General features: G+C 38.1%; 1 protein-coding gene across 2 annotated transcripts; it reads left to right on the top strand.

Moving 5' to 3' along the window:
- The first annotated feature begins 13 nt into the window (after positions 1-13).
- On the top strand, positions 14-24,442 carry LOC103470437 (DNA repair protein XRCC4). 2 transcript variants are annotated; one of them, XM_008418877.2, is made up of 8 exons: positions 14-77; positions 7,450-7,602; positions 8,366-8,562; positions 16,072-16,238; positions 17,115-17,279; positions 17,488-17,555; positions 20,276-20,403; positions 21,865-24,442. In XM_008418877.2, exons 2-7 carry the CDS (start codon positions 7,470-7,472, stop codon positions 20,368-20,370), a joined length of 825 nt encoding a protein of 274 aa, XP_008417099.2. In that variant the 5' UTR covers positions 14-77; positions 7,450-7,469; the 3' UTR covers positions 20,371-20,403; positions 21,865-24,442. The 2 variants fall into 2 exon arrangements, with proteins under 2 accessions (XP_008417099.2, XP_017162419.1); XM_017306930.1 differs by having other exon boundaries at positions 56-171.
- The last annotated feature ends 11 nt before the right edge of the window (positions 24,443-24,453 follow it).

Raw genomic sequence — 24,453 nt, forward strand, 5'->3', positions numbered from 1 at the left:
GTAACACATTACGCTGTTTGCTGATTGGCTAAGAGCAAATGGTAGAACGACTTGAAGGGAGAAGCCGAGCTGTCAATGTAAGTGTGCAATGATTAGCCAGTTTTTTTCTTTTTCCAAACTTCAGCGTTTGGACGTCGCAGCAATTAACCAGTACCCGTAAGTTTTAAAACAATAAGTATTTCTGTCCGAAGAGAACATTATCCTGAAAACATACAAGCAAGCATAGTGTGCAGCAGTCAACTATGCACGCTGTTATTGCTTTTCCTGCACTATAAAATGCTACTAAAGTCCTGTGGTAAACGGATAAATCCTTTAACACAGCAACAGTAGAACCATTAAGTTATTATATTATGAGTTTTTTTTGTTTACAAATATAAATACCTTTTTTTTCATTTACAAGAATATGACAGAAATATAGTACCATGGTACTATATTTACCATGGTACAAATACTTTAGCATGCATGCTAAAGTATTTGTACCCGTTTTACATTTATATCAAGCCATTACCACGAACTTGTGGGATTGCATTGTGATTTTATGTCATAAACCAATAAAAAATGTAAAACCTAATTAAGAATCATAATGAAGAATGATACATGTCTCCCTGTATCCCCAAACAATATCTAAAAAGTGTGGCATGCTTTTGTAAGTTGCCCCTCAGAGACAGTGCTTTGCAGAGCCACATTTAGCTGCATTTGGTATGTTTCGATCAGCATTGGACATTTAGGGGTAAAATTATATGCTCATTCTCTTTTGCAGAATTGTGAAACTTGGTGAAATTGGATGTAAAGCATCTGTGCTGTAATTTAAAATATATATATTTCCACAAAACATAATTCTATTTTTCAAATCTGTTTTAATTCAAACAGTATTGTAATTTTGGGTTCTTCTGTCTTGATTTTATTCTAAGTTTGTCCTATCCATAGTCTGATCATCTTTGAGTATCTTCCCTGTCCCTATAGAACAACAAACTCAAGGCAATTCAATTCAGCTCAATAATATGTTTTTTAATCCTAAAGGAATTAAAAAAACAACCGCACAGTTGGTAGAGCTGTTGCCTTGCAGCAAGAAGGTTCTGGGTTCGATTCCCGGCCCCGGTCTTAATGCATGGAGTTTGCATGTTCTCCCTGTGCATGCGTGGGTTCTCTCCTGGCACTCCGGCTTCCTCCCACAGCACAAAAACATTACTGTCAGGTTAATTGGCTTCTCCAAATTCTCCCTAGGTGTGAGAGTGTGTGTGCATGGCTGTGTGTCCTGTCTGTCTCTGTGTTACCCTGCGACAAACCTGCGACCTGTTCAGGGGGTACCCCGCCTCTCGCCTGGATGCTCTCACCAGCAACCCTCCCGACCCCATTAAGGGACAAGGGTGTACASATAATGGATGGATGGAATTGAATATCAATATAATTCATACAAGTTTATTTAAAGACATCAGATATAGCTCTTGTAGATTTCATGTTTGTGGGCAAGAAGGATCTCCTGTAGCAGCAAGGGTTCTGAATAATGCTCAGATTGAAGACATCCTATTGTTGCGTGCAAATGTCATAAAGAGGATGGAGGGTTATCTGTAATGTTCTTTATTAGAGATGTGCCGATCAGGTTTTTTCCTGCCGATACCGATCACCCATGAGGGCTGATCGCTGATACCGATCACATAATTATTATTATTATTTTTTTTATCATAAACACTACCGGTTACATTATGTGGAAAAAGGAACCATGAATTCACCTTAATTTAGACAAAAACTTTTTTTCCAAGAAGAAAACTAAACTAAACAGGCATTGTGCAAATTGTACTGCTATCAGTAATACTATCTTTAACAGACTGATAACATATGAAGGCTCTGAAGAGGCTAAATAATGCAAAGAGCCAAAATAAAACCTCTCAACATTGCCAAAAAAATTCAAGTATAAAACTTAACATTCAAAGGCAAATACAGATTCCATTACAATAAACAATCCAGAGTTACTGAATGAAAACTTCCTGATAGCATGGCGGCTAGCTGATTACTGCTAGTTCTGAGTGGCTGTTTCTGACTGAGCGGAGTAATTATGCAGAGCAGGGAGGAGATCGATTATTTTTTTAGAGATTATCTGTCTCATGTTAGGACAGGGAAAGTTTTAATACGTATGTAAAATTTATTTTTTTAGGTTAGATGCTGCAGCTTTAAACAGAGGTTCGCTGTGAGAGTCACTACCAGGTGGAGCAGAAGTGGCGCTCCGTCTGTGAAATATTACTACCTGTAGCGCGTAGCAGTTCAACAGCGACAGCAGAACCAGCGTCTTGCATCTCAGCTCGAAGACTTAAATAATTTTGCGGGTTATTTGTTTAGCTTTCTGACCGTCATGCTAATCCGGGTGAGTGTTTGTAGCTGTGCGCTGCTTTACCTGCTATCTGATTCTCCATGTCTTTTTTTTTACTGCAGTGAGCCTCGATGTAGCCAAACTCCGTCAAGTATGCCATTGTTTTTATGTTGTATTAGCTTAGCTGTGTTGATGCATTTTGACCTGCTTCAATTTTCTGCCGCAACACGCAAACTTCCCCATTCACTCAGTGCGTTATAGTTCAACATCGCTTAGGATTTGTTGCTGCACGTTTGCGCACTGTGAAGGAAAGAGGAAACCAGCTGCACAGGCAGGCTGCGAAATGAGATGCAGGTGATCTGTATCGGCAACAAGAGCCAATGATCGCCGATCATCGATCATGCACTTTTTCACAAAAATCAGCCCGATTATGATCGGTGACCGATCGATCGGCACACCTCTATTCTTTATATAATGAAAAATCCACCTTTGCACAATCAAAATGAAATTTAATTACACATTCATATTGAAATACATTACATAGTAAAATATATTGTAGTTTGTAGTTGAATGTGAGAAATTGGGAAATAGTTCAAGGCATGTGAATACAATTGTACGCCAGTTCCTGAGCCCTGAGTTTATTGTTTGTTTGGTCATCTATGTTTCCATTTAACATTTTGTGAACCATTTTGGTAGCTGCTCTATCACTTATTTAATCCTTCTTAGCAAAGAATAAAGTAGATTTTTAAAACTGTATTTGTGAGTTGATTGGAATAATAAAATTTTGTTGACTCTTTTTGTTAAACATTTTGTATACTTAACAGTTACAATTCTTATCTATTTAATCCATTTATTTCCAATACAGTCCAATATCTTCCAGATTCAGATTAATTTTTTTTCACTTTAATATCCAAGTAAAACTTAAATTAACCATAATATTTTGCACTTATAAAGTTTTCTATGCTATTGTCTCATGATGACGTAAAGTTAGGGTTTTGTGGTTCACTTTTCATTTAACATTTTCGCAATGAAGTCTCCTCCCTTGAACAAACCACATGCCATCTTGATTGCATTTAGACCATGTTTTGTAAATCCCAATTGACGTTTCCTTCCCAGACACTCCTAGAGTGCGCTTCGCGCGCAAGGAAATCTGTCACACTGTAAACCACACATAAATAATATTTTAGATATTTCACTGGTGGGATTCAAACCTAAACAGGCCCACATTCTTCATAATGCCTTTCGGTTTTATAATTTACAGTATGCTGACTGCTTTAGGTCCTTGCGCTGTTGTCAAATCAAGGTTCAACGTAGTACCACTATGTGCAGTGCATGCTAAGTTTGATCACACACAGCGAACACCCCTGGCCCGATGGTAATTTGTAGAATGAAGCTAACTTGGAACCATGTGTCTAAACAGTCCAGACTGAGATTGCTTCTATCAGGATGGCAAAAGCAGGAAACATTTCTGAGATCAAAGTAATGGTTGAGAGGAGAACAGGTCTAAATGGCTGACTTTTGATAGCTTCATGCCAAAGAAAGCTGGTAGTTTATTTAATTGTGAAGTAAATTGTATTGGCTTTTTTTGGTAAGTTACTAGTTTTGTTGTTGATCAAAATGACCTGCTATTAGTGGTGCACCGATTGCAGTTTTTGGACCAATCCCTCAATTTTTAAAAAACCTTGGTCAAAGACATCAGTTGGAATATCAAGATTCATTAAGTATCACTCTTGTTAACACAGACAAAACTCTAGTTTGTCTACCTGTCTGCTGCTACATCTGCTGTCACTCATGAACAAGACACCAAAATACTTGAACTCTTTCACTTTAGGCTAATACTGTTCCCAGATATGGAACAGTATTAGCCTTGTCTGGTTAAAAAAAAAAAAAAGAAATATGGCAAACAGTAGTGCTTCAGATTTCTTGATTTAGTTGCATATAAAAATCAAAAGATTTTATGTATATAAGCACTAATCACTTAAATGATTAGCTTATGCAACCAGTTGACTGTAGATCAACATCAAATTAAGACATTAAAAAATAATACCATAAAGTTTCTGAATAAGGGTTCAGAAACCCTTATTCAGTGTCAGAAAGGTAATGTATAGGAAATACTAAGATAAAAGTTACCTGTCATGGTGTTCTTTTGTTGAATGTTTATTTGCTTCAAAGTTTGTATCAGAAGGTCTTGTATCTGAACAGATGCCAACAGTAAGACTGAAGAATTGGCTTTGATGGTTTTGCACAACTATCCATCCCTGACTGACAGACTGACAGACAGACAGACAGACAGACAGACAGACAGACAGACAGACAGACAGACAGACAGACAGACAGACAGAGCTGGTTGTTTAATGGAAGTGTCCTTCTGTCATTAGCACAGGGTCGTCGCTCCCTCACAACAGATGTTACAGTAACTAATGAGTAGCTGGGTTTACTTTATGGGGTTAAAGTTGATGCCTTTAGCAACGTCATTCGTTCAGCTACGCCCCTTCTTAAAGCACAAAGGGTCATCCTTAATCTGTTCCGTGTTACATTTTTACATGTAATCAAGTTTTGGTGTTTGTGTGTGTGTGTGTAGGGGTGTACGGGGGTGTGTGTGTAGGAGATACATAGGTACTTTTATGTTATCTTTTCAGATTACATCACTTTGAATGACATTGACTTTGAAACTGGAGCTCTTGCTTGGTTTTTCTGGGCAGCTGCAGTTGTCAGCATGTATTGACTCAGGGGTGATTTCAGAAACAAAGTCACTTAGTTGACGTATTAATTTTGCCTCCAATTTCAATCGAGTCAAAAAAGGCTTACATTTTTTAAAATGTAACACGGTGCCACCTTTTTGATGATGTCACAGCACAACTGTGTGGAAATAGGTAGATGTTTACAACGTTATACTTGGTGTTTTTACATTCTAATCTATATCGTCTATCTGTATTAACTTTATGGACACATATTTGATTAAATCATATACATGAAGCTTGGCTAACAATAGCTTGCAGTAACTACTTAGCAGTAAATAGCTCATCATGTCATTGCATGATTCAACGTGGCCAATCATTGACTTTTCTCCCCCAAAATTGTTCAGCTTTCTTAACTGCTAATTTGATTTGCATTGTCCTTGTTTCTCCACACTCTTTGCCCTGTGTTTAAGAAGGGAAGCTGTCTAAATCACCACTCACTACTTGTGGAACTTATAATTACATGTTTAGGATTGACTATTAACAATCAAGTAAAAGTTTCTCAAAAGGTTCGAACAGAGCACAACATGTGCATCTTGACAACTAGATAGCCTCAGACTATATTGTAACCCTGTGAACAGTTTAGGTCTTGGCTGTAGAGAAACAGCTGTTTCTAGCTGGAGCCCTCACTTTAACTACAGCCATGAGTCAGGCAGCAAAGACATTAGCCAGAGGGTTATGTGGCTCAGACTGTTTATCACCGTGGCACTGGCAAATAACAATTCAGTTTCACAGCAGGAAGCTCTTTAGCATGAGTGGGTCCCACTGGTTTGAACTTCCTCGTAATAGTCTGACATAACTTTGGATGCATAATCTAAGCTTTTCACAAAATTACAAAACAAGCAAAATTATAAATAAACTTTCCAAAACCAAAATATAATTAGGACTTTTTATGATCTTTAAATCTGTCAATGTTTTCACTGAGTATTTCTAGCTCAGGAAGCTTACAATAGCTGATCATACTCTTAAGTTGACATGTCCACATGTTTTTGGGAGTCCATGAGATGCCGCTTAGATGAGTGGCGGTGAAATGTTAGAAGTGTTTGCATATATACTGTAATAAATTAATACTCTGAATGCACTCAAGTAGCTACCTGAGATTTAATAGTCTTGTATTTTCCTTTTAACCACATGTGGTTATCTTGCTGATAATAAGCAACACACGTTCCCACAAAAAAAAAAGAAAGAAAGAAAAAAAATCTGCCAAAACCTGTTAATATCCGTGTGGTCCTACTGACTCAGAAATACCCCCACCGAAGACACACACAAGGAGCCTTGCTCACCAAAGCCAAGAAGTAAAACAATGAAGTACATTGATGCATCTGGTAGATTGATAACCCTACAACGTTCTTAGGTTTTTTTTTTTTGTTTTTTTTTTTCAAATTAGATCCTAGGATCTCCTTTAAAAGGCCAACAAAGTAAGCTGACCACATGAAAGGGAGCTGTTGTTTTATACATTTAGAATAATGCAGTTTTACATAGAAACATGGCTTTATGCTTCCACCAAAACTCGGTGTATGCCACCAGAAATTAACATTCACATGCACCTCGGTCTCCCCGCCTGCATTTTACCAAACTGGAATTTCTATTCCCGTTTGGTTAGGCATTTCTGGTCGAGCCTGAAGCAAACGGTCGACCACCAGGCTCTCACCCACAACGCTCCCTCCCACCCCCGACAGTCCAGGCTCTTGGGGGATCCCCTGGTCTGCTTAGTCTGGGAAAGGTTTTGTCTGTTATTGTGATCTGCAATTCATCAAGGTCATTGAGGCATTGCAGTCTGAGGCCATAGTTCTCAACCGGAAATAGGTTGATTGCTCTCTTCAGACTGTGGTCAGTCTCTGACTTAGGTGGAAGAGTTAAAGTATGCTGGTGTCTTTTTCACTGGTGATGGTAGGATGAAGTGCTGCTGAATGGATGGGGACTTTGAATGCCATAACATGGGTGCAGCTCTGGTCTGTCGTAGTAAAAAAGGAACTAAGGCAAAAAGCTAAACTTTAAATGTATTGCTGAGTCTGTGGTATGACTCTCAGCTCTGGCCATGAGGAACAAGACTCCAGACACAAGTAGCGAAATGAGGATGAAGAACTCAACCATTTGGGCAGAACTTCAAGTATAGCATCTTCTCTCCATCATCAGAAGGAGCTGGTCTAAGTAATTCTGGCATTTGATTAGGATACCCTTTGGGGACATTCACTGAACGGGAGCCCTGAGGAAGACCAAGTACCTCCTGGAGGCACTTAGAATTTTGTTGTAGCCTGGAAACATCTTTGCATTCCCCAGAAGGAGTTGGAGAATGTTGCTGGGTGGAATACCTGAATTTTCTGATCTCTGATAAGTGGAAAACAGAAGATGAATGCATGGAGTTTTGTTTAGGATTTGTAAATCCCTGTTTTTGATATTCTGCAGGCATTAAGGTTATAGGAGACATGAGTGGCACGGTACAGCAGATTACTCTGAATCCAGGCGTCCCCTACTTCCTAAGAGTTGACTGGGCTGTGGACCTGGGTGCTGGATTCACACTAGCTCTCACTGACGGAAGCTCAGTGTGGATCGGAGAAGGTAAGGACTTTATATTTGAAAACTGTATCTGGATTATTAACAAAAAGATACTCCAACGAGTCAGTGATAGAAAATGACTTTGTCAGCAGGTGTACCATTCACCAGGCAGCACCTGGTTGACCCCATCTCATAATGTCATGACTGTTCTGATTGCTTAACCTGAGGGACAGCGGGGACCTTGTTTCATTATTCTTCTTTACTCCTATACTGTGCAGCTTACAGGTGTAGAAACTATATTAAACTCTACAAGGGTTGTCTTTGTCAATACAAGCCAACGCTAATGTGAATGTGTGTACACACGCAACGACATATCTGTGTGGGTCTGTGGTTATGTGTGTATGAGACTATGTGTTCTCTTAAAGGACACCTGGAACATAACTACTCCATAGTTGTTTTTTTTCTGTCCATCTGCAGAGCTGACAGGTAGAGATAGAATTGCAGGAGCTATGTGTGGGCTCCTGGGTTGTCAATGTTTCTGTGTTTGATGTGTTAATTGGGACCTTCAAGCCAGCATTAGCAGCTGTGCAACAACTGATGACATCCCCCTGGGTTTCTCTGCATGCTTCCTTTAAAACCTGCTTTCACATACACTCTTGTTACTGCTTAATTAATGTTTACAGTTTTTCTTGCAATCTTCTGTGAACTCCAACTTCCATGCTTCAATTTCATGCATTTATGAAATAATAAATAATACTAATAATAATAAAAGTTAAAAAAAAAGCATTTCAAGAGTGTAATTGTCTGACTTGTGATTGCTTCTCAGTTTCAGAGGACGAGGTGACAAGAGAAGCCAATGAGATGGGAGTCATAAGGGAGAAATATGTTGAAGATCTTCTTCAAGCTCTAACAAAAGGTGAAGAAAGAGTGGGAGGAAAACGAAATGGGAAAGAGGAATATTCTTTTTGCCTCTCTTCGAATCACAATCTTCTTTCATATCAGAAGATCTGCAACAACATTTTGGTGAGAATGTCTTTCAGTATTTATTTGTTTCCAAAACATTCTCCCAGAATTCATTAGCATTTTTTTTACTTGCAATGATGACTAATTAACATAATTAACTGTGCCAAAAAAGGCAAGAAATAAAATATTTTTATTTACTTTACAAGCCATTTCACCAGAAACAATAGTTGAATTCAGCTCGACCTTTATTAATGGAGCATAAACTATGCACATTCTGCAAACAAATGTTGCCCAGATCTGACTTTTTTTTGTTTGTTTTGACCGACCTAACAATACAAATCAGACAAATTATTAAAAGGTGACATACTTGCAAATTTGTGTTGGAGGAGACACTCTTAGTGGAGCTAATCACTTTGCTCACATGCACTTCAGAGTCTGTGCTCACAGAGAGAAACATACTGCACAAACAGTTACTTCCTTAACGACAACATGGTCCATTACTTCCTCTGCCATGGATCAGATCTCTGCAAATTAAGCATGAAGACTTGCAGTGCGAACGTAGTCTTACTCATTAAGTTGATTGAAAAAAATCCCCTTCCCTCCACAATTAATGGCACCCCTGGTTAAAATTAAAATAAATACTTCAATTTGTTTTATGCTGACGGGAAACAAGCTTATTTTATAAATAAGGAATAACATCTAATCTTTAATTTAAGAAAATGTATTTATTATTAAAAAAATAACTTTCATTGACTGACAGGTCACTCAGCTGGTTTATATTACGAAACGCTCCACTGCTGCCTGACTTGTTGGTCCTGATTTTGAGTGCTTTGGATTACATGGGAAAATGTGTCAGTGCTTTTGAATGCCATAACATTATGTACTGTTATCACCGTTCCCTGAGGATAAATGCCTCTAATGACAAATAACAAAAATAGAAAGGAAGCTTTTTTTTTTTCTTTTACGGTGGGGGCTGTTTTAAAGATAAGGTTTATTGCCTCCCAACATTATAGTGGAGTTATAAAGGTTTTGCTGCCCACAGGAAACTGACAAAAAAAGTCACAAACTGTAACTTTACAAATAACATCTGTCTTGCCATTAATAGAAACATAATGAGATAGCTACATTAAGAAAAAGTGGTAGCGTAAAATATTTCCAACAGTCTCTGTTAAATCCGGAAAATGTTCAAAAAGCATAAGCTAACCCCTTTTCTACGGCCCTGGAGGATTACTCACTGCAACTGACATGTTTGATGAAGAGCAGCTCTGGATTCTCTCTGTTGATTTTCATGTCATTCTTCTAACCCTGGGGTGCTTTTGCCTTTAGGGAGCAGGTCAGTAATGGTCTGTGGGCACTGCTCAAAAGAAGATGATCACAGAAAGAGGGCCAGAAGGTTAGGAACACAGTACAGACCATAAAACCTTGATTTACGAACAGGGCTGTCCTGTCTTACACATCGGCTGATTAGTGACCTTTTCTTCTTCGGTTAATGTGTTTGTGATTTTTCTCATATGGATGGGGGTGTGTTACATGATGAGCAATAGCGAAGAAAATCTGAACCATCTGAATTAGTTTGGATGATACAATGACTGAAATCTTAATATAAAATAAAGTGACGCTGCAGCAATAGCATGTCTTGGATTCACAAAATTTAGCTGTGTGGGCAGCACCGTAAGAGAAACATGTTGACGTCTGCTTCAAATAAAGATTTTGAAACTTGATGTGCCAGGGAAGAAACATATTCATTCCAAAGCTGAGTATAGAATTTGATGTTGAATATTAAATTATAGCTGACCTGATCTGATTAATCAAATAAATGAGACTGAAATAAATTCAGCCTTGATGGGTCTAGCATTTTTGTAATTTGATTTTATGACAGGGAATAATAATGGCATTAAAATTAGTCATGATCTAAGGCCTTAATTTAGAAGCTTGCTCAGCTGTTTTAGTGCAATGACAGAAAAGGAAATCAAGGAATCAAAAGTGTGACTAAGTCAAATATACATCTCAGCCACAACATTAATTGGTACAGTCAGTTACATTGCTCTCCTTCTCCTTAAAACAATCTCAGTGTTTTATTAGGAAATACCTCCACTGGGTATTCAAATTGATGTGTCAGGCTTGTGATACATCGAAACATGCCATCAGCTTGCCCCTTCACTTGCAGGCAATCCTCTTGCAGAACAATGACATGCAAAACTTATTGTAATAGTTCAAATAATACAACAAAGCTTTAAATCTGCAGCTGGTCTCCAAACTCATCAGATACAAATCTAATGTGGTCTGATAACATCTGTGGTAAGCAAACCCCAATCCAAAAGGACCCCACCCTACAGCCCACAGGGTTCAAACAATCCCATCCCCCAGAAACCGCTAGGGAATCTGCAGATCTTTATTGTGCATCTCTGAATAGGCGTATTGATGAGGCTAAAAGTGCAACCTTCACAATATTAACCCGGTGTTCATAATGGTTTGAGTTACTGTTACAGCATCTGGACACAAATGGAAATAAGTCATGAGCATAAAGAGATAACAAATTTATTTCTTGGCTGGCTGCTGGAAGACCTTGGGATTCCTCTGGAGGAGCTGATTATATATTTTTATAAGATATAAATCCAATCTTACATTGCATTTATTGCAATATATTTATTCACTGATTAAATATAACATATAACTAAATAAATAAATATATAATATTAAATAAAAATAGCAGCTGGAAATGAATACGTGTTAAACAATGCTGTTTTTCAGCCTGAAGAAAGCCCAGCAGAAATTATTATTTTATTTTAGGTATTACAGTTGGATGCAGTTAGTAACTGTGGCACCTGTAAACGGACCTGGGTCTCCTTTTCCAATGGCACGTCACCGGAGTCGATAGGGCGATGTGTAAGTGATGCAACTTAGCTTTGGATTCCTTTTAATACTCTCAGCCGAAACCAATTTTATTGGGATTACATTTTTTAATTTGAATGAACTCTCATCTAAGCACGAGCAAAAACAAAACAAAAAAAGAGTCGGTAACCAACATCTTTAAAGTCAGACACCTCATTGAAGGAAGTATTTTGCCCTACTACCTGCTCTTGAGAAAGTCCTGTCTGGTAGCTGGTTTTGCTGTTTCTGTGAAAGTTTGTATTATCAGGACTGGACTGATTGTCGCCCCTCACTTCCTGCTCTTTGTCTGGCGCCACGCCCCCTCACAGTAGATCAGGGCACTGAGAAGACAAGCTGATTTCAACTTCTTTGCCCACATTTCCCGTACCAAGTAGCCGAGCCAAACCTTGAATACTGTCTTATCGTCATGAGAAGCTCCATGTCACCCACTCACTTTTCCTGTTTAGTAGACACAATAGCTATTTAAAGACTGAAACTATGTATAAGATATATGTTTGACAATGTGCTTTCTCAAACTACAACAATGTTTATGCTTTGAAATAGCTTAACATAGTTTTAAAAATGATTTAAAACAAAAAGTGCATTTGTGTTCAGCCCTGAGGATGTGATAAATCCCCTTTTTCAATTTTTTGGGGGTATGTCTCCCCCAGCAAATATAACCTCTGAATTTATTGTCTGTTCTTTCAAAAAAAAAAAAACTTAAGCTCAGACAGATTGTTTTGAAAACATATAATAATTGTTTTAACCACATATTTTCAATCTCAATTGGATTTATGTCTGTATTTTGTGCAATTATAATACATGATAAAATTATAATTCTTGTTTTATGTTTAGGGCTATTGTCCTGCTGAAAGATGAATCTCCCCTGCGGTCTTTTTTTGTATACCAGTTCTCTTTCTCTACATTTGGCTCTATCCAACTAACCATTAACCCTGAACAGTTTTTGTGTCCTTGCTAAACAGCAACCCCACAACATGCTGTAGCCACCACCATATTTCACTGTAAGACATGCTCAGGGCAATGTGCAGCGGTAGTTTTAAGTTCCACACAGAGTTTTACAAATGACTGTGGCTCTGATATTGTACAAGTTTCAATCAGTCTGTATGCAAACATTTAGGCCAACTTTTGTTTTTTTTTTTTTTGGTTAACTCATAGAAATCATTCAATATAATCAATGGTCTACGCTGACATTATTTGAAAGCCAAAAGGTTTAAGGCGAGATGACGGAGTGATGCCACAGAAGTGCTTTTGATTACAGGAAGATATCATTTTGAAAACAGTAACACTAAATGTTGATTTAAGTTTTTTAGCAGTATCGATAAGAAACCCCTAGTTTTCCGTACTCACGGCATGTTACATTTTCACCAGAACAGTTGTGCTGCACAGCCATGTCAACATCTGACCTTACGGTCTGACTGAGACAGACACACACAAACAAATTTCCAGACCACACACTCTGAACCACACTGTAGATTTGAGAAACCAGACTTTTTGATTTTAACACATTCTCCTAAATTATGCTATGCTACGAAAATATAATCGTACGGTATCTCAGACACAAAAAGTGTGAAAAGCATTTAAGTTTTATTACTAAGTGACAATGCTGCCATTAATTTCTTATGTCTTTGTGTCAAAGCTTGGAACACTCAGTGTTTTTTGTTAGATTTTTATGAAGGTTTTGGAGGCAGAAATGCTTACTGTCGACAATATCTTTGCTTCATTGTTGTTTCAGTTGAGAAAAAGAATGTGACAGTGGGTTTTCCATCACAGACAAAGAGTCTGACCTCCCACATCTTGGCAGAAGTTGGCAACAACATGCCATGTGACCTTTAACTTTCTGTGTCAGGAGAAACAAATTGAGACAGGAAAAGTTGACAGAATATTCCACTCCTTACTTTTAAAGGAGCCTAAGTAAAATATACGTTTACCTTGGCTTCTTCAAAATGCATTAATTACAAAGTTTCAGTAATTACAAGCATTACAAGCAAACTGTTTGAATAGATTTGAGTATTTAGAGATTGTTTAGCATATGTCTTCCTCTTTCTGTGCTATAAGAGTAAACCCTTGGTGATGTTAAGTGCTTGTGTTTACAGCTGTAGATCTTCTTAGAAAACCCAGAAGTTTAAGCATGGAGAAACGTGCAACCGTTGGTGTTTAAAAGTCAGCAGGAGCAGAATAAATAAACAACAGCTGAGGTTAGTCTAATGCTCATTCAGTAAACAAGAGTCTGACCTAGCAGAGGTTCAGATGTCTGTTTCTGGTCCATTCAGCTGGTTGAGTGTTGCTTGTAGAAGATTTATATGCCTAAACTCTGTCAGTATGCAGAGTAAAGATTTACAAAGTTCCAGGCATTAGTTTGGATTAAAAATTGCACTGCAAATGATGGGTATTAGATTGCCCTTTGAAGTGTGGAAATATTGGTGTGCTCAGCATGTCAGAGTTCACTTCTTTCCTAACATTCATATGTGGTTGATTTATTGTCATATGACCTTTCTTAGGTGGAGAGCATTGGAGAGATTTAGATCCAGATAGCAAGAAGTATAAGACGGGGTTGAAGAGAAGATGGATTGGAGGTTAGAGGAAGATCAAAGCTTCCACTAACCTTCACAAATTGGTAGCCTCCTATCTTTTGCAAACAGATGGTAAAATGTATCCTCTCCCAGTCTACAAATTCATACGTCTTGGAATTAAACATAATCACCTGAATAGTACTGAAACTTGATATAACAACCTTTGTCTGCTCTTAGTGGGTGTCTCTCCCAAACTTGCCAAACTAAACAATCTTGCCACCCATCTACCGGATCACAGCTACATCAACATGCTGATGACTCATTAAGCTTCAAGTCACACTAAGTCCTTCCATGAGAGAACACTGCTCCGGCCATCTGAGACAACTTAATGTTACTGAACATGCCTTAGTTCTTAGGATCATCCTCCATAAATTCTGGGTGGTCCTCTTCCTGTGCTCATCCTATCAAGCTTGTCAAGTCACAAGCTGCAGGGAGTTGTCAATGCACAGCCATAGTGGCCAAGTGAAATCTACTTTCTCAAAAATGCTCATTTCTGCAGAGAAGCAAAGAATAAAACCTGGGGGGGGGGGGACAACAGAAACTCCGAGTAGTTTTTAGATAACTCTTGGTTTGAACTTTTCTTCCAAATTGTTGCACATTTTAGAAATCAACAATAGGCATTGGAAAAAAGCCGACTGCTCTCTGGGTACTCCAGCATTCTCCCGCTGTTTAAAACATAATTATTATCGGCTCCTCTAAGCTGCTCTTAGATGAGTGTTCATATGCAGGGAGTCTCTGTGATAGACTAAGTTTAATGGGTGTTGTCCACATGTCGTCCAATGGTCACTGGACAAGGTCTCCAGTGCACTGGGATCGTTCAAGTGGCTATAGAGAATGAATGGATGATTGGTTATTTAGTACTGGTAAACTTGCTCAGTCAGAAAAAAAAAGATTACTTGAAGCAAACTTTGAAGCTGAAATGTACTAGAATGCAAGATAATATGTACAGGAAAAAGAAAATATCTGAGGACAGGGTGAACTCAGTTGTTAAATGACACATTCAAGTTAGTCAAAAGAGGGTAAAACAGCTGTGTGGTCTGCAAGAAATGCATCAATCCAGGTCAAAAATGACAGCTATTTTGAAGATGGCGACTTTATTACAGTGTTTCTTCGACTTCTGTACAGTTAAAGATTTAGCACTGTATTGCCTTCTGGTTTTTCAGTGTACAATGTTCTGTGTGTGTATGTCTGCATGCGTGCTAGTGTATGTGTGTGTGTGTTTGCGTGTGTGCCTGTGTGTGTCTGYGTGAGTGAGTGAAAATGCAGCTATGACCAGGGTGCCAACGAAATATGAAGAGCTGCTGTCAGTGATAAAATTGGCATTCTACATCAAATTGGTGGAGAACTCTAAATCTTTTTGTGTGCAGCATTTGCTTCTAAGTTCTTTCTCAGTGATTTCATGCCAAAAAGAAAACCAAACGTGGATTATTTTCTTGCGTCAGAAGGATGTGTTTAATTCTAAAGAGCTACTGAAAAGAAATAAGACAGAGGAAATGTCTCACTTGCATAGTTTTATTGGTGAATCAATAAGTCATCCGTCTTTTTTTCCCCAGACATAAGAAAACACTTCATTCTCAAACAGTCTCCCACTTCAGAGAAAATTGTATGCAATGTTTGTTGCACCAGCAGAACTTCTCATGATGACAGAAAGGTGCAAATGCTTACTCATTTTTCACTGGTAGCTGATTTTTGGAAGCTAGATGAGGCCAGTTAACAATTTTATGTGTCACTGTCAAGACTGCAGTGCCAAGTGGACTTTCTTCAGGATTTTTTCCAGCTTCACTACAAGAATCCACTTGTGTTTGAGTGTCAATGCGGTTATTTAGACCACGATCCATCTTGAGTTGTCAGTTGGCCTTGCTCAAAGGGATGGACGTGTTAGGCAATAAATCTGTCAATGCAAAGGAAGAGGGCTTGATAATTAAGGTCATTCTTTACTGCTGGGCCATTTGGTCACCCATAAATAATAAAGCCAGTGAACCAGCAGAAAAATCTTCATTTTCTGCTGTTTTAGTACAAAAACACAAAAAGAACCTGATGCAATTGTTCTTCCTTACTTTTCGTCGCCTTTTAATACACTTCTTTCTTTTTTGTCTGGGTGTTCTAGATACATTTGGGCTCCGTGGAGCTTCAGCCAGCGCCAGACTCTGTGGAGCTCATCCGGGAGATGATCGGGAAGTCTCTGCAGCACAGAGCAGATCTGGAGACAGAAAACTCAAGACTGTTGGAGGAGAACTGCACACTGAGACAGGATCACCAGCGTATACTGAAAGAGTAAGACGTTCAAGGGAAAAAGTCTGGGAAAATAATGAAAACTTGATCTGGCGTTAAGTATATTTGCTGATGACATTTTTTAAAGTTATGTTAGCATTTATTCATATCCATTGGTTTTTTTTAAAATAAAAACCCCCCAAATCTTTCCTCAAGTCTTTAATATCACACATCTGATTTTACACGGTTATTGATTAAACAAACATGAAGTCAAAATTGAAAATCCAAGCGTAAAAAACCAAATGCTCCCTGTGATTGACACACTCTTAAAAAAGGAAAAGTATGTAAATATTTTTTATATATTATCCATTATTTTTTTATCATTGCTTTTGACCTGAAATGTCACAAAGTGCTGCAGTAAACTTTTAAGTCCGTTTACTGGACGAATTTTGCTGGAAGATTGGGAACTGTTAGACATGTAAAAGTTTCTGTATGTCCTTGGATTCATGCTTTTTCCATCAATACTGTATGAAATTTGTTGTGGAATTTTGCACATTTGTAGTTACATTCATATAGTTACAGAATCTTCCGAAGACAATTTTTTTTCTTATTTCTGTGCACAGTCCTAAAGTTTGAAAAGTGTGCACTTTCTTCGTACCATGTGTTGGTTTTTCTAACATTTGGTTAATGCTTTGAGCTCTGTGACACGTCATAGAGAAGCTTCACACCTTGTTTCCATACATTGGGAAAAAGACGGAAGTTAATTGTTTTTCTCTTTGTGCACAGTACAAATGTAGTCTCCCATTTTAGATCAGTTACGGTATTCTGTAAAATTGATGTCCCTGTAAACACCATCCTAACTGTCAAATAAGTTAAAACACATTTTAGTTGTTTGTGTGTTCGCTTTCACATTTAGATACTGTGTGTTTGTCCCAACAGGTTGGAGCAGCAGGTTAAGGATAAGGAGATGTTGGAAAAGGAAATGTATTCGCGTTTTGTCATGGTGTTAAATGAGAAGAAAGCGAAGATCAGAGGACTGCAAGAGACCGTCCGACTGCTCAGCCACGCTGACGAGCAGCAAAAAGAGGAAGAAAGAAGACAAAGGTTTATTTTGAAAAAGTTGCTATTTTTCTGATAACAATGAACCCACAAATTTGACATCCTACTACTTTTTCCCAATGTCTTATTTTGCTATATGTTTGTGTATTGTTTTGGCATACTAACAGGCTTATTTTAACTAAGATATATCATCTCATTCTTTTTCTTTTTAACCTTGTACATTAAACTAAGCTCTTTTCTAAATTTCACTCAGTGACAGTGAGGCCTCTCAAAGTGAAGACGGCGGACATCCCTCTCAGGAGTCGACTATCCTCATGAAAGGTCTGTTGGTTTTTTGAAAAACGATGCATTAAAGTTATCACATTTTATCTAAATATAAATGACAGACCCTGACAATTGTGGGGTTCATTTTTAGTGATCCCACTTTACTGTTTTACCTTTAAATACAATATAGTGCAACCAAATATCTTCAGAAGTTACATAGTAAACAGAGTATAACATAAGCATGTGAAGGCTTCAAACATTTCTTGAAGAGCACTAGTGAAAAAAAATCCACCACAAAGATCAAGGAACACAGAAAATAGGTCATGAATAAAGATTTAGAAGTTTAAAGAAGGTTCAGGCTATAAAACGTAATTTCAAGGTTTTGAACGTCTATTCAATCAACTGAAAATAGAAAACCTAAGAATCAACTGGCTCCAGATAACTCTGAAAGAGCTGTAGACAAAATATCTTAGTCATACACTATCTTTTTATTCCACCTCATAATTAAGAGCTACTTTGTGTTTTTCTAATAAACCAAATCACTTCAAAATACACTTATGTTTGCTGCAATGTGACAAAGTAGAGAGTGAATACTTATGCAAGGTACCATGAAAGGACAGAGAGAACAAAAATTCGGAACTAGTCAAGCTTACTCCTATTACCAATATCCTCTCTCATGTGATATAGTAATGACGACAGCTCTTAGTGAAACTCTTAAAACTTAGCTCTCCCTCTGCAGATTTTACTGTCCAATAAACTGAGCAGTTAAAGGTAATTTAATATTCAAGCAGAGAGTTTGAGCAGAAACTTGAAAGTGGAGAATATACCCCCAGGTAGCTTAGTTCTGGGAAATACTTGTGAGTAAGTCTGCCATGATTGCTTCAACACGGCCAGCCGTGAGGTGGTCTTCCCCTCTCTGGATCATGCAGGGTAGCCATGTGACGTCATAAGCCCCCCATCTGCCTTCCTGCTGCAGTTCTGCAGCCTGCTGGTGTCCTGTGCTTCCACTTTCTCTATAGCTTCATTCGTAATATGAGCCAAACTCTGGCTACTCAAAGAGAAATTAACATTACAACACGTGTTGTGACTTCAGCAAGCTGTGTTCTTTGGCTCTCCACTTTCTCTGTCACAGAAAAACACACACATACACACATGCGCGCGCGTCTTCCTCCCAGGCATTTATTCACACACTTGGTTGTTCAGAGCCCTGGAGGAGTTTAAAGTCAATTTGCTGGATTTGCAGCTTGTCAGCAAGACCTTTGAGCACTTGTCTTTCTTTAATGCTTCTTTTCTTACATTGTTATGTTTATACTGGTCTAACTTACAAATAAAGAAAAGATCAAATGGTTTTTTAAATCTTCCCAACCAAGCCATTGATTCATGGCAATCTACACAAAGATGTGAAAAGTACAACATTTATCTAACTTTCAAAAGAAAACAAAAGGTCAAACGTATTTTCAAATCTTCCCAACAAAGCCATTGATTCGTAGCACAAGATGTTAAAAGTAAAGAAAAATTACCACAGTGTTATTTAATTGAATTTTTTTGCACCATGTGAATCCCCATCCATTTAGCTGTCACCAAGCTTCACTTGGATCAGACACACAACAGCAGGGAAGCCTGATGTTTTAGTGGCCTCTGATTTTTTTCCCCCTCTTCTGACATGTTGGCCCCTGTTGACCTTTAGGCCCCAGGCTGTGTTTTCATGCTGTGCAGAGCTGGGGGTGGCTTTCTTTGACTCACTCCCTCCAGGTTTAGCTTCTGATAGTGACAACACAGGAAGCATCACTCATATGAGGAGCCTCAGAGATAACAGAGATAGAGAGAGAATGGAGAAGAAGGTGAAATGCAGTCTTACTGACGGGCCGAGATTCTTAGGAGTAGAACTGTAAAGAAAACAATTTTTTACTGATTTAACTGTAATGATGGCAGCTGTAGTAGTTTTTTCTTATCTCTAAATTAGGACAGAACAAGTGTTTTTTTGTTTTGTTTTTTTTCCTAAAACAGGTTCTCAATCTGGCAATCTCTGAATGAGAACAGGCTAGTGGCAGTGTTACAGGGCAAACAGGTGTGTTTGTCTCTGCATATGTAATCTATTGCGACCCGACCACTGAGGAATGTTAGATTTCTATTAATGATAAAGGTTGCAAAGTTGTCCCAGGTTGACGAGGGTTAACAAGATAACTATTCTGAACCTGTTACAAATGTGCCACAAGTCCCCAATCAGAAACAATTTTAAACCATGGGTAATACTTTTGCTTTACGCATCACTTATTTATATTTTATATTTTAAGGTTGAAGTAATTTTGTGTTTTTAGATACCACAATGTGGAGTGCTTTGGAAATGTAGCTTTACCGACTTCAAAAGACTTCTGACTTCCATCAGGACACACACAGGCGTAAACATACAGCTATAGATACAAACTATGTATTTAAAATGGAAATTTTGAATCTGTTCTGAAACAGCCTGTTCAGATGTTGCAATGGCCCTGGCAACGTCCGAACCTAAAATTGAGAGTTTATGGCAAGACTTGAAATTTTCTGTTCAGACTCAACCATTAAACCTTTGCCTCTATTTTGCCTCCACTCTATAGCTATGTACTACTTTATCTTGGTCTATTACATAAAATCTTCATAAAAGACATTCAACATTTTTGTAAGAAAGGTATCTTGAACTTTTGGAAGGGACTGCATTTTTTAGAATGTAAAGTTCTTTACTACTATAGTTGGGAATTCAATGTTATCTGTGAGTACATATGAGCTCTTTCTGTGTCCAGGTTGTAGTTTAGTGTCACAAGGCATCCCTATCCATCAAAGTTTTTCTGATGATGAAGAGAGAGAGACAGAAGAGATGGTTGCTTCAGAATCCTAACACAGACTCCTCTGAAGAGCAATAACATTCATGGTGAGTTTTATTTACAGTGAATACTATTTAATTGGCTTAGTTACTTTTCTTGCCAATCGTGTCGATCAAAATACCGTGATGACATAAAAATGTAGAGAAGATGTTTTATTGCAAATGCTCCAACTGAAATTGTCTACAACTCAGGAAATCTTTCAATTCCTGATCATTTGAAAGTAAAAATACTCAGTTCCATTGAAAAAGTAACACAATCCTTTTAAGTGTATAGTTACAGGTAATAAAAGAATTATTGTAGTGGTAGTCCTTCATTAAAGTATTGTTTTTCCATTAAAATTGTTTATCGTGTTGAAAAAAGAGAAAGTCCTTTTCTTTTCTTTTAACACTAACTTAAACTAGTCCATAATTATTTTGCCAACTGTAACTGTTATATTAATCCAGTGGTTCTTAACCTGGGTTCGATCGAACCCCAGGGGTTCGATGAGTCGGTCTCAGGGGTTCGGCGGAGCCTCTGCCACGGAGGTAAAGACACACTTGTGTAAAGTCGTGATGACGCCCTGCTTTGCCATCACTTGCTGCAGAGGATCACGTTACATTGCTTAGCCAATCAGTGCTGCGGAGGAGCACTGATTGAAGGAGTTCCACTCTCAGCATGGATTTGAACTTTTGTCTTTAATTACTTCAGCAAAACTCACAGTTTTTACCAGATTCTATAGTCTAAATCTGCTCCTTAGTCGCATCTTTTCGGGGTTGGTACTGCCTCTAGTGGTGTGGGGGTGGTTACACAGCTAATATAATTACATTACTAAATCAGAATACCACAAAGTATTTTGTGTGTCGGCGGGAGGGGGGGAAATAAGAAGGGTTCGGTGAATGCGCATATGCAACTGGAGAGTTTGGTACCTCAAAAAAGGTTAAGAACCACTGTATTAATCGCTAACATTTTGTTGGCAAAATAGTCTCCATACTTCTCAATATTTCTAGTTGCACTTTCTCCAACTCTAGCAAACTCATAACTTTTATCCTTCATTACATCTGCTTGTGGCTGCCCATTAAATGAGTCAGACAATTGCAGCAGTGTGTGTGGTGTGGCCCAGTTCAGCTGAGCAGTGTGAAAGCAATAAGTTTTAAGCTCCATGCAAAAGCTTTCAGCCTTTTACTACACCAAATTTTATTTATGGCATTTTTCTTCCTCTTTAAATGGATAACAAGGGATTTCATGACAAAATGTACGATAGACCACTATAATTTATCCTAATTACATGTCAAATTTATAGCACAGCACACAACCTACAACAGTGTTAGCCAAGGATATAGATTCCCAGAGATCCTCCCTTCTTCTGTGCCAGATTTTTTTTATTCACAAATGTGAAAGTAGCTGAGCTAGTCGCACATCTAGTTTCTTTAAACTGATGATTTCCTGTAGTCTTAAAACTCTGGTTGCTTTTTCTGATCAATAAATCAAATGAGACATTTAAAGTTACCATCTTCTCTCTGACCCTCCAGACTGAACGTGAACACAGGCCCTTCACATTCTCTGCAGTGTCTTTGGGAACTGTTTGTATTGCTGCAAATGAAATGGAAATGGCAGGTAATTTAGAAACAAATGATGTATGCAGTTTTTCATGATTTTGGTTTTGCTAGCTGCCTGTTACTAAAATATTGCTGCCACTCAGGCTCTGTGCTGTTTAAGAATGAAGAATCAAGTTCAGAAAACTAACAAACAAATGCTTCTTTTTGGGTTTTTTGTCCTGCTTTTCTTTTTTTTTTATTTATTAAAAAAAGAATAAATGCAGTATGTTTCATTTAAACACTGTAAACTAGCACTTTGTCAAAGGTAATTTGAACTTAAATCTTTCTTCTTGTTTTTATAAGCCCTTTTATTGTCTGGAAATTTATGACCAAAGCAACCCGGTTGTCTCCACGGAGTGACTGAGGGGATGTTGTTTCTCATTGTCTTAATTTCCACACTTTGTGTTTTAACTCAGCTACCAGCTTTGGTAGCTGAGTTACTGTACTTGCATCTTTACATTGGGGCCCAATTCACCAGCCTTCAGGTTCTTTATCTCACCATTCTGCCTTTGGCTTTTAGATCCTCTTGCAGTCTTTTGTCATTTTGATGATACCTTTTTGTCTGCTTAAATCCACGGGTGGCCGCCTGGTTAATCCTCCTGCAACACGTTCTTGCGGGTGCTGTAATCCCCACAAGAATGTTCCACTCTCTCCTCTGCACTCCGCATGAATTAGGTATTTTACAAAGGAAAGTGGAGAGCTGTGTCAGAGGTTAATTTACAGATGAGTGCAGTACAAGATGATGAGACAAAGGGTGGACAACGTGGAGGCCACTGAATATTTTGTTGGTTCTATTCTAAATTTTGCTTTATAGTTTGATTTCACATAACTTTTGTGTGCCACAGTGAAATCGACTAGAAGAAACATGCTTGAATTCTTGGAGGAGCTGGTGTGGCAGGTTGTGGTACTATCTTCACATATAGTTATAGTAAAAAAGGGGGACAGCCTTTATGCAGTCTAGTTACAATGTTCTATATTGCAAGTCATGTAAAAAAAATACTTTAGGATTGTGGTATTCAGCGGTTATATACAAATATCTTCTCAGCAAATTTGGCATTTGAAAACAACCTTTAAACCCCAATGGTGTCTTTCCAAGGGCAATCTATATCCTTCAACTGAACACGTGATCATGCAGCTGGAGGGGTTAATGATGTTCGAGAAAAAGCAACGACAGCTGAGGCAGCCTCAAATTAAGCATCCATTCACTTACTTATCATCGTCATTCACTTATCGAGTGCACCTGTAGAATTCCCATCATCCAGAGAAATGACAGGAGCCTTCCTGTTTTTCCTGCCACGGAGTTGCAATGAGACAGAGCCGTCTTTGTCTCGTGCTGGGCTGCTCAGGAATCGCCGCTCTCCACCTTGCAGTGTAATGTCTGAAACAACTTGGCCTCATACAAACAGTTCTTGAAAACTGAAAATGACAGCTCACACCCTAAGGTCTATCAACAGGACCACAAAGTATAAGAAATGCAAGCCGTTCCTTTATGAAGTTCATAATAGGCCAATTATCACAGTTATTGGTTTATATTGGAGTTAAAATTTTCCCCTTTTAAAATGTCTAATTTTTGTTGGACTGGATGTTTCTGCCTCTGTTACCTCCTGCTGGTTGTCTATACAGTGGTCTATCCTTATCATCTTATTGTCTGAATCAGATTCTGTGTATTAACATATTTCGTAGCTCATAAGACAGACAGTGGTGCATATTAAATATGAGCATTTTTTGTGCAGATAATGTGAATATCACTGTATTGTCTCATGAATATCCCCAAAACTCTTGAGTGTGCTTTGTTTCACAATCTTGTTGTTATCTCTATTGTATGTGGACCTTTTTCTACCATGAGTTTTTTCTTTAATTAACTTTCTTTAACAATACTTGAATAATGACTCTTGTAACATTTTTCTTCTTTAGTAAAAAGCTTATGAGCCTTGGTTTCCGTGTGAAGGGCCATGGTGACTGTCTGCTGGACCACTGGATATTTCCCTAGTCATAACACAGCTATAGCAAAACACTTTTCTATAACAATCTCATTTATTTAATTTCCACAGAAACTGAATCCTGGGTTTCAAGAGCTGTACCTTGAAATATATGACTCTTTAATCAGTCTATGTAATACTAGTTTAATATCTCTGATAAATTAACTGTTCAATGATATTCATTGTGATGCATCTGTAAGTAGAGTAGTGTCTCTGCTGCCCTCACACAAGTTGTCACTCATACTAAAACTAGAGACAGCACCATTCAAAGCTTCTTTTGTTGTTTGAATAACGTACAAATCCCCAATCATTTCCTTCTTGCTTCAATGGTTTTCAATAGCTAGTGGCAAAGAGTAACCCCCTCTGTTCCGACGTGCTCGTTAAGACATCCTTTTGATCAGCACAAATACCGAGTGGATTTTCTTATAGCTGTTGGTGCTAACCGATTGTCTAATTATTTGAATTAAACCAAAGATTAACCAGATTTGAAGAGCATAGAACATTAAGTATTTATAGAACATTCAATGAATACACACACACATAT

The sequence above is a fragment of the Poecilia reticulata genome, linkage group LG9 (assembly GCF_000633615.1).
Source record: "Poecilia reticulata strain Guanapo linkage group LG9, Guppy_female_1.0+MT, whole genome shotgun sequence".
Lineage (NCBI taxonomy): Eukaryota > Metazoa > Chordata > Actinopteri > Cyprinodontiformes > Poeciliidae > Poecilia > Poecilia reticulata.

Bases quoted from the DNA above. Each gene is read 5' to 3' on its own strand.
- LOC103470437 (XM_008418877.2), top strand. From the start codon at position 7,470: ATGAGTGGCACGGTACAGCAGATTACTCTGAATCCAGGCGTCCCCTAC. The intron at 7,603-8,365 runs GTAAGGACTTTA...ATTGCTTCTCAG, and splicing joins CTCAGTGTGGATCGGAGAAG to TTTCAGAGGACGAGGTGACA. The intron at 8,563-16,071 runs GTGAGAATGTCT...TGGGTGTTCTAG, and splicing joins AGATCTGCAACAACATTTTG to ATACATTTGGGCTCCGTGGA.